At 51.3% G+C, this 11208-nt stretch overlaps 1 protein-coding gene across 1 annotated transcript in view; it reads left to right on the top strand.

The window, feature by feature from the left end:
* Nucleotides 1–1457: 1457 nt before the first annotated feature.
* The window catches only part of MAP2K1 (mitogen-activated protein kinase kinase 1), a 34400-nt gene continuing 24649 nt past the window's right edge, over nt 1458–11208 (top strand). Inside the window, exon 1 of the mRNA XM_018552842.1 lies at nt 1458–1750. Within this exon, the coding sequence (XP_018408344.1) occupies nt 1632–1750 (119 nt within the window). The 5' untranslated portion in view covers nt 1458–1631. The remainder of the gene's footprint in view (nt 1751–11208) is intronic.

Raw genomic sequence — 11208 nt, 5'->3', positions numbered from 1 at the left:
TGATTTTGTCCGTTCCCGTCGAAGTCTATGGGCACTAACGCGCTACAAAACGGACCAATACGCAGCAAAAACGCTTCGGGACCTTTTCATGCGTGGGCCGTTTTGTAGTGCGTTCGGGACGGGCGGAAATACGGACAGGTGGGAACTATAACATTGACTTCAATGCTATTTACTTTTTGGTCCGTTTTGTAGTGCGTTCATCGAGCGTAGGACGCACTACAAAACGGTCAGGTGTGAATGGGCACTTAATCACTTACAATGGATGCTGCTTCTTGATGTTTAAAAGTTTAAGTTTCTTGCAGAATGATTTGGTCCCCTGAGACCTGGTCCTGATATCCTGTTTTAGGGTGTCTCCTTTCCCATGCAGGACCCTATGGAGCCCCCCTCTTGTGTGTGCTAGAAAGCTCTGTGTGTCTCCACACACACACATACACAGCAAGGCAAGTCACTCCCCTCCCACCTGCTTCTTCCTTCTCTATGCTACTAGATGGACAGCTGTTGAAGACTACGCTCCCACTTGTGTACTGGACAGGAAGTTCAGGGAAACTGAGCTGAGAGAGTTGGAGCTGTTTGGAAACATGATGACTGTAAGTGCTTGGGCAATAATTGAAAGAAATTCTTTGCAGGGCCATGTACATTTGTTTAAAATCTGGATTCATGATAGGTAACAAGTTTAACCTCTTGCCATCCGCCCGTTAAGAAAAAACGGACGGACGGCTGACTCCTATCTGCGGGTTGCCGTCGCCCGGCGGCATTTTTTTTCTGCTCGCGCGCGCCCCCTAGCGTGCGCGCACGGGCAGGAAAGACCCGCTTGTTACTACAGCCGTTAACGGCTGTTTCACATACAACCGATCAGCGGCTCTATAGCCGCTGATAGGTTGTATGGCGTGAATTTCGGAGCCCTCCGCAGCGCTGAATACTGAAAAATGGCCTGGATGGGAAGGGGGTTTAACACCGCGGATGTCAACTGGTTAAGAGTTTAATACAACTTTAACCTTCAAACGAAATTCTACCGACCAGCTTTAAGGCCGTGACACACTGCACGCGAAGCAGCGCGGAGCGGTGGCGCGCTGCCTTTGCGAGCAGTCTGTCATGTCACTTTCTTCTCGGCACCTCAGCTTGCGAGAGCTCGCCGAGCTGAGCGTGCCGAGATGAACAATTTCAACTTCAGCCAATTGGCTCGCGCGTATAAACCGGCGCGACGGGATGCGACGTCTGCCCTGTTGTTACAGACCAGCCGATTGGCTGAAGGTGCAGTCAATCATCTGACTGCACTCAGCTCACACACTGCACGCGAAGCTCCGTGCCGGAGAGCTTTGCTTCGCTCTGCACGGCTTCGCGTGCAGTGTGTCACGGCCCTTATATTCCCTGACATTCGGCTGGAGATTGCAACGCCTGAACCAGCCGCACGGGGGCGCCGGAGCTCTCTGCTTGGGGGGGCGCTGTGACGTATTTCCGCGGTCCCTCTGTCTGTCCGGCGATACCTCCCATTGGCTGCTGATAGCAGGGAAACAATGTAACGAGTTGTCTCCGCCCCCCGGATGCGGAGGGAGGGATAGTGACGGCCCGGGGACAGGCATAGCCGCTTTGCAGACTGCTGTTGGGACTCGGCTCCGACTCAGAACGCTTGTATGCAGTCAGGGAGCAGCCAGCCGGCCATAACACTAAAAATGCCGAGAAAGAAGCCGATGCCCATCCAGCTGAACCCCACCCCTGATGGCACCGCTGTCAACGGGACCCCCATTGCAGAGTAAGTCACCGAGGAGGGGGCTGGGTGTCACAGGGAGGGGGGGACGAGGACGCTGGCCTTGTAGCCCGGTACATGGAGAGCTCTTCCTATCAGCCGAGCCACCCACTGACATGGTCGTCCTGTTGCATTTCCTGTCGTCCCCGGTGCTCGCACTTCTTCCTGGAGAACGGAGCGCAGTGTTGGGGGGTGGGGTGACACCTGATGCATGGATGGTGTCACCCCCTGATGCCTGCATGCATGAATGGTGTCACCTTGTCCCGCTGGATTAGAGATGCCGTCAGTGACCTCTTGCTGCAGGACAGTGACAGGAGCAGCCCACACAGATGGGGGCTTTCCATAGCCAGACATGCATAACATGGCGATGCCTATTAATCACTCTGCATGGGGATCGAGCCATTGTCATCTATGGGGGGGTGACATGTTACTGGCTACATGCCAGCAAACAATACTGCAGCTGGGCTTTTCCAGATTTACATATCAAATCGATAGAAGTGCATCAAAACGCATGGTGATCTGCACTTTTGTGCTTTTTCAATGTGCATTGCAGTGCACTATGAATGTTGATGTGCACTTTAAAGTGTGTGTTTCCATTTATTTCAGGGCAGGTTCACACCAGGCACACAGCCCACCGCAAAGACAAGGTACAAAGCCTTGCGTTGTATAGGGCATGTTGATGAAACAACGCGGCATCATTTTACCGTGACGCAATGCAGCGCATAGAATTTACACAGGTTACATAAAGAGCTGCTGTGCATTAAAACAATGCATTCCAGTGCACTGTGTTTGGCACTCCAGCTCTTGTGGAACTACAAGTCCCATGATGCATTGTGAGACTTGACAGCCACAAGCAGGACTCCCAGAGGCAGTTGCATGGTTGGATTTGTAGTTTCAGCACAGCTGGAGAGCCTAGGTTGCCTACCCCGGTCTATGTCATTGCGTACATCGGTTTGACTCTACCTGTGGTATCAGTAATAATGCCAGGCATGAGGCAGAGGCATGGTGGGCTTTGTAGTTCCAGCAGAGGTTGGCGTGTGAGTCAGCCTGTCATGAAGAACGCATCAAGAAAAAAACGCATGAGTGTAAATCAGCCCGAAACCTCTTCTTCTCTCCTTCTATTAATAGATCTGACGATCAGAGGTTTGGCTCGGCGTTGTATTAATAAGAAGAGCCGCCCGATCGCCCAGCACATGAAAATTCTATTACTGCACTTTACAGATCATCACGGCTTTGCTCCGTGTTCATCAGAACTTCATATTCATACGTGTCCTGTGACAAGTGTCATATTGGGTCACATGTGCGTGTTGTCTCATGGAGGCCGGTGTCATTGTAGAGGAATGGGGCAGATCAGATCTTATTTCTGGTAAAAGGATCGGATTCCAGGAGATGAGGGGAAATCTAATAGATGAAGTCACTGCCTATATGACAGATGGGGGAGGGGGTGATCTTCTGCGCCTTTGGCAGAGCGGCATATAACGGGCGCCCCCCCCCTCTCTCCTGGGTGTGTCGAGTCCTGGAAGGTGAGGAGTGAGCAAGCTCTGGGATATGATCGGAATGTGCTCAGTGCAGCTCGCTCCTCCCTCCTCACATCTCCTCTACAGGTCTCCAAGTGTTCAAACACGCAGAGCTGGGGCAGATATATCGCAGGAGGAGGGGAAGAAGATTGGACGGCGGATCTTCCGGATCATTATCTGCACCACACCTGCTGGAGCCCAGCTTACTGGGATGTATCGGGAAATGACTGAGTGGGTGAAGATCCAGTTCAACTGGTAATCTGCCCAGTTCCATAGTGTTCTGACCCGATCAGTCTATAGTACTGCGGCCCCGGGGCCATATGTCGCCCTTTGCTACCAGTCATGAAACCATTATAAAGCTGACTGCAGATGCTGGTAAAGGTGGTTGTAGCCCAGAGTTCTCCTTTATATTGTGTGGCCCCCTAGGACCCCAGCAGTCTCTTGTTGCATGCTCCAGGTGTGTGTTTCTGTGCCCGGCAGCGTGTCTCCAATCACACGTGCAACATATAAGCAGTCTCTGACCATCTCCTGCGACCTGGGGAGTACATCAGAAATGGAGCAGACACAAACTGGAGCAGTTGCCCATGACAACCAATCAGCTTCTCTTGTTCATTTTCCAAGCTAAACTGAAGAGAGAACCTGATTGGTTGAACATTATGAGCGGCCATTTAGGTCCCATTCGCACTTCAGGTGAGCGTCTCTTTGAGCGTTTGTGCGCACGCTTTAAAGAATCACTTGAGCTTGCAGCGTGGCTATCCTTGCACTGCGAGGGTTAAGTGTTTGTTTTGTGTAGGGGACTGCAATAAAGCAGATATACTCGCATGATCCTCAGTCCTGCCTGTCTGCTAGACCGGTCCCTGTAGCCTCTTCTCCCCCAGGCTCTGATTTTCTAAAGACCGCTGACATGTCTTATACAGGTCCATTGACTTGCATTCGGTGTGGAGACCCCAAGGGGCATTCCACAGTGGAGGGGGGGAGAGGTGAGTGCTGACCACCACCAAATCAACGATCAGGCCATACGATTGACTCGGCCCCTAAAGAAGCACGTGTACTTTTTCCAGCTATAGGCATTTTCCTGCAGAACACTCCAATGTGAGCAGGGACAATTGAAAACAATGGGGTTCCTCCTGTTGAGCGTTGTAGTTCTTAGCTATTCGAGCTACAAATCGCTCAGGTGTGAATGAGGCCTCAGTGATGTCAGGGGCCACAGTTGCCCCCCCAAACCCCTCCCCACCCGATCCTCTATACTTCTGGACCATTGTTGTACAGACTTGTTTTGTGAATTGAGGACGGGCAGGTGAATGACAGGACCCGCCACCTCCAATCACAGAGCGCATTGCATTCTGGGAAGGGGAGGACGGATGAATGATGGGACAAGCCGCCTCCAATCACAGAGCGCATTGCATTCTGGGAAGGAATACTACGAGTTCTGGGAAGGGGAGGACGGATGAATGATGGGACAAGCCGCCTCCAACCCCAGAGCGCATTGCATTCTGGGAAGGGGAGGACGGATGAATGATGGGACAAGCCGCCTCCAACCCCAGAGCGCATTGCATTCTGGGAAGGGGAGGACGGATGAATGATGGGACAAGCCGCCTCCAACCCCAGAGCGCATTGCATTCTGGGAAGGGGAGGACGGATGAATGATGGGACAAGCCGCCTCCAACCCCAGAGCGCATTGCATTCTGGGAAGGGGAGGACGGATGAATGATGGGACAAGCCGCCTCCAACCCCAGAGCGCATTGCATTCTGGGAAGGGGAGGACGGATGAATGATGGGACAAGCCGCCTCCAACCCCAGAGCGCATTGCATTCTGGGAAGGGGAGGACGGATGAATGATGGGACAAGCCGCCTCCAACCCCAGAGCGCATTGCATTCTGGGAAGGGGAGGACGGATGAATGATGGGACAAGCCGCCTCCAACCCCAGAGCGCATTGCATTCTGGGAAGGGGAGGACGGATGAATGATGGGACAAGCCGCCTCCAACCCCAGAGCGCATTGCATTCTGGGAAGGGGAGGACGGATGAATGATGGGACAAGCCGCCTCCAACCCCAGAGCGCATTGCATTCTGGGAAGGGGAGGACGGATGAATGATGGGACAAGCCGCCTCCAACCCCAGAGCGCATTGCATTCTGGGAAGGGGAGGACGGATGAATGATGGGACAAGCCGCCTCCAACCCCAGAGCGCATTGCATTCTGGGAAGGGGAGGACGGATGAATGATGGGACAAGCCGCCTCCAACCCCAGAGCGCATTGCATTCTGGGAAGGGGAGGACGGATGAATGATGGGACAAGCCGCCTCCAACCCCAGAGCGCATTGCATTCTGGGAAGGGGAGGACGGATGAATGATGGGACAAGCCGCCTCCAATCACAGAGCGCATTGCATTCTGGGAAGGAATACTACGAGTTGTGAGAAGAGGACAGGCAGCACCGATGGTTCACCGTTGGAGCTGCTGATCTTAACCCCCGCAGTGCTGGAAGATGTGTATACGACGCAGCAGCTGGCACTACATGGGACTCTTCATTGGAGGGAATGTCTCTGGTGCTGCACACCAAATGGAACGAATACCTTCTCATGATCTTGTGTTTCCTCGTACCTGGCACCTCCTCGTACCCGCTCCGTCCTCTCGGCACATCCCCGGGGTGTTCTGAGCAGCTGAGAGGGCAAGCCTACCAGAGCCCTCTACTATCTAATTAGAAGAGCTTTAATTATCACTATCTCAGTAGGTTCATCTTGCTCTGAGCACATGTCCTGCCTTCCTTCCTCTTCTTCCTTCTCCACCACAAGGAAGAAGACCTTTTTGTTATATAAAATAAATACAAATAATGGCGGTTTTTACTCCAGAAATATAATTAAAGTGAACTCCAGCAGGATCGCACAGGATGTACCGGCTCCTCTCCTGGACTGACATTGCTTACTCTGATTTCATTGAACACTGTGAGCTTCTCTCAATGTACATTAGAGGCTACAGCATGTCAGAGCCAGTGGCTCTGGTCACAAGGGGGGTGCGGTCTGCACCCAGGTGCCACCATTGGAGGGGTGACCCCAAAATGACTTGACAGTCATTTTGGGGTCAACCCCTATGAAAAGTTGTGCACTCGGTCACGGACCGAGAGCCTGACAGTGTCGGGAGAGAGGAGGGGGCCTGGTGGCATACCCCATCCCACCGAGTGAACGTCCCCTCCTCTCTCTGCTGGCGTCCACCACCAAGATGGCCGCCGGCAGGCGTCAAGACGACCATGCATGCGCGATGTCATCATGCGTGGCAACGTCACGGCGGGGTGTCACCTGGTCTCCGCTCTGGGTGTCACCCAGCCTCGGGACCCCACTGGTCAGAGACTGACTTATTTCCTGGCTGGAGGACATCCTGCATCACCAACTAACTCTTTCCTCCCCATCCTGACTGTCCCTGGCCCCGCCCCTTTCAGTCATGGAGGCTCAGCATCCCATGTAGCTTTCCTGATGCAGCATGCCTAGGAATGTCCACCCCTCCAGACTGACGTCCACCCATCAAGGCATTCTGATATTTCTGCCTCCTCCCAAGAGTCATCCTACTGATTCCATCTGGACTGAGGCCCCATTCACACCTGACCGTTTTGTAGCGCGTCCTACGCTCGATGAACGCTCTACAAAACGGTCAAAAAAATAAATAGCATTGTAGTCAATGGTATCGTTCCCACCTGTCCGTATTTCCGCCCGTCCCGAACGCACTACAAAACGGCCCACGCATGAAAAGGTCCCGGAGCGTTTTTGCTGCGTATTGGTCCGTTTTGTAGGGCGTTTTCCATTTGGATACTGCCAAGTAGCCTTTGGAATCGCGTGACGGTCGCGCGATAGACGCGCATATTACAATACGCATAGGTGTGAATGGGGCCTTACAGAACCTCAGAGGTGTACGGAGGCAGGATGCTGTGAGGTTTTCAGGAAGCTATGTACAGCACCCAGCTGGCTCCTCCCACCAGCCATGATCTGCTGAGATTGCATAGAGAAGCACAGAAACCCAGTGATGAGATCACTGGATCTTAAATAAGATATGGCATGAGAACGGAAAGGTTCTATTGCAACATTTAGTCAGCATTTTGGGTGATTGGGGAAGAGGAACCAGGGAAGGCAAAATCTAAGCAGATTAAACTTCGCCTCATGATGATGATAGACCACAGGCCCTGTACAGCGAGATGATTGTTCCTTTTTCTGTGGGTGAAGGTAATAGATAAGCGTTGCCTGCAAAGATTTCTAGTACGTTCCTCAATATCTGCCATGACGCACACAGCACTAGCTCCCATTGAGGCCCCATTCAGGCAGATTGTTGTATCCATGCTGCTTGAGTCCCTTCTGATCAAGTTGTGTCATCCTCTTTACATGTTGTCATCTGAAAACAGTACACCAGGGGGAGGTAACCTCAGCACTCCAGCTGTTGTGGAACTACAAGTCCCCAAAGACCCGAAGGCCACAGACATGACTCCCAGAGGCAGTATGGGATTTGTAGTTTTACCACAGTTGGAGTGCCGAGGTTGCATGTCTACGCAGTGTATGATCCTACTTGTACATGAAGCCGTCTTTCATATGACGGCCCATCAAATATCTGCTCGTTCCCCAAGTAAGTATTCGCTAAGCACCATATAGACCAGGGGCGGCCAACCCTGACCCTCCAGATGTGCTTTAACTACAAATCCCAGCATGGCTCTGGGAGTCATGCCTGTGGCTCGGTCCTGCAATGCCTCATGGGACTTGTAGTTCCACAACAGCTGGAGGGCCGGAGTTGCCCACCCCTGATGCAGCATGTGCATACACTTGTGTTTTTTTTTTTTTTTCTTTCTTGGCCATGTTACAGATTTCAAAGCCGAGCTACATGTGTTCATCTGCTTGGAAGCAATCGGTACCTTGTGGTGATGGCAAGAGACAAGTACTGAGCCCTTAATAGGATTGCTAAGTGCACGTTTCTAACAGGGACGTTCCTTGTGTTCATTAAAGGAAACCTGAGCTGATAGAGATACAGAGGCCACTATGCCGGCTTCCCTCTGAAAATGCCGGTTGCCCAGCAAACTGTCTTTATTACCATCTGAGTCGGGCATGCAGCCAGCAAAGTAATCACTCCGAGTATGCTTGCTTGTCTCATTTGATCTGGCGGTTAAAGCAGAACTCTGGGCAAATCTAATATTAACCCTTGCAGCCAGATTCAGACTTGACTTTTAGGTTTGGATGTGCTTCGCAAAGTAGGAAGAGATATAAAAAGCAAGTTGCACAATGCATGCTTACTACTGACCCCGTGAGATGGTTTCTGAAAATCTTGCTGCAGATTCAGGTAAATGTTTGTAAGTGTTTGTCAGGGCAAAATTGAAAAGAAAAAAAAAATCAGTACATCTCTGCAATACAGACAGTTTTCCATGTCTTATCCCATTAAAAATGCTGCAAGCAGTGGCGTAACAATCGCCATAGCGACCCAGGCGCCTGCTATGGGGCCCGAGCACAGGGGGGCCCGGCCAGGGCATCCCTCTGATGCCGTGCGGGCCGCCTGGGTCGCTATGGCATATCAGGGTGCTGGCTGTCACTGAAGAGGCGCCGTTGTCAGTGATGTGTGCTGCGGCGCGTTCTTCCTCACAGACGCTGCTGAGCTGTGTCAGTGACAGCCAGCAGCTGCTGCAGAAGAGGCTGGAGCCGGCATTTGCAGTGAAGGAGGAGGCGGGGCCCGGCCTGGCGACGTAAGAGCAGGAGGGGCCAGTGATGTAAGAGGAGGTGGGGCCCATCGATGGAAGCGGAGGCCACGGAGCCGGACCGCCCTGACAGGTAAGAGGTGTGCAGCCCACCTGAGACCCTGCAGAACCCATCATAGAGAGTCTATGGCGGGCTCTGCTGGGTCACTCTCAGGTGGGCTGTTTGGTATATCAGGTTGGCTCTGGAAGGGGCATAACTAGAAATCACAGGGCCCCATACAATATTTTGCTATGGGGCCCTGTGATTTCTAGTTACGCCCCTGGCTGCAAGTATAGAAAATTATTATTATAGGTATTTATATAGTGACAACAATTCACATCAGTCCCTTTTCTACAAGGAGCTTACAATCCAAGGTCCCTATCTCGCATACATACATACATACATACATAGCTGATTTAGATAACCTTCCAGCATGTTTTTGGAGTGAGGGAGGAAACCCACGCAAGCACGGGGAGAACATGCAAACTCAATACAGATAGTGTCCTGACCAGGATTCAAACCGGGTTTGTAGTTGTTGACAGAAACCCAGCGTGTTTTACTTTTCTGTTTTTGTACTGACAACACTTGGCCTCTGCTGCACTAAAATCCCAACCAGCTTTGTCCGCTCTGCCTACTATGCTCCAGAACTCCACCTATCCCCCACCTCTCTGTCTCTCTGCATGCGTATGTTGATTTTCTTTCCCAGCAAAGCGATGCTGCTGCCTTAATTCCCAAGAGCCTGCCCATATACTTTGTGTACGGAAAGGGCTTTTGGGAGATGTAGTTCTGGGGGATGTGCCTACATGGTGGGGAGGGTTGGCAAGACAAAAGGAGAATAGCTCAGCGACATGACTCATTCAAGTCATGGAACTTGCTGCTCCCTAAATGATGGGATGTTCTCTACATTGGGGCATCAAATCATATCATTAATCCAACAGTCACCACCACATCTGAGGACTGATGAGCTGCAATTTATTCCCGTTTTGTTCTTGGCTTTAGTCACACTTTAGGCAGGGATGTTGGCCTAAGCTGCAGTACACATTCATACTTGACTGGTCTGATTGGATGAGATCTGGATGCTTATCTCTTGTATACAGGCTCCTCCTCAGGAAGCGGATCAGTGACTCAGCTGATTGATCGTCGGATATCGGTCACATTCCGTTTTCAATGTAATCACACTAGTAACACGTGTCCACAGATAACAGATCAGCAGATTTGTCTTGTTCACAATTCCTTGCTTCTAATTCTTAGCCTGCCATGTAAGAAAGATTTATCGTAGAGGAGATCGAATCATTCTTGTAAAAGATGAAATGTAGGCCAGGTACACACTTGGGCGATCCCAGGAGGTGCGCTTGCCAGCGATCACACACAGCATTTGCTGCACAGCCCCATTCGTTTCATGTGTCAGAAAACCATGAACTAAGTTCACATTAAGTTCAGGTGCACAGTTGGGCAATCCCGGGACAGCATTTGCCACGCAGCCCCATTGATTTCAGTGGGGTTATACATGTACCTTTTTCTGTGACGCGAACCACATGTTTTTTTTTCTGTTGCGATTACACACGGAATTGCGACAGAACACAGCACAATTTGCCGGCTGTGATTGGGGTGCCATTAGAAATGAATGGCACCGCAAGCAAGATCAAGGATTGTGCTTGATTTCCTGACCGCACGGCGATCAACGATCAGTCGCGGATCACCCAGGGGTGAGCCTGGCCTTAGGGTGACAATGAATTGCTAAGCAGTAACTTAAAGGTGATGATATCTTCATGAATAGCTTTTAAGGATGAATTGCTCCACAGTGGCTACAGCTACGTAGGTCAGAGGGCCTTGTTTTAAAGCCCACATAGTGTTTCAGAATATGTAAAACTTTTATGTCACAGGTTCACATACGCGCCTTCCCTTTGCTCCCCCAAGGCTTGGTTTAGCCATCAGCAGTGAATACTGGAAGCCCTATGTAAGTGCCAAGCAGCGGTTTGGAGCTTGGACAGGCCTTGGTACTCTTTTCCTGCCCCCATGTGACTGAGCTGGGCCTATCACCAACATTATCTTGTTGATTGGAGGAAGGGGAACAGGCCACATACTGGAAATTCCAGGCATGTCCATTAGCAAGAGGAGTCATGGGATGGTGAGTGCTGCTTGAAAGAATGCAAGTTTATTGGACCTGGACCTGCAAAGTTCCTTTTTTATAGAGAAATCCAGAATCTTTAAAAGTTATCCCTTCAGTGGGGCTCCCCAAGCCCCTAACCCCCC

Source organism: Nanorana parkeri, unplaced genomic scaffold (genome assembly GCF_000935625.1).
Source record: "Nanorana parkeri isolate BGI_ZX_2015 unplaced genomic scaffold, ASM93562v1 scaffold98, whole genome shotgun sequence".
Lineage (NCBI taxonomy): Eukaryota > Metazoa > Chordata > Amphibia > Anura > Dicroglossidae > Nanorana > Nanorana parkeri.
Note: the sequence above shows the minus strand (reverse complement) of the source record. Positions and strands in the feature narration are given on the sequence as shown.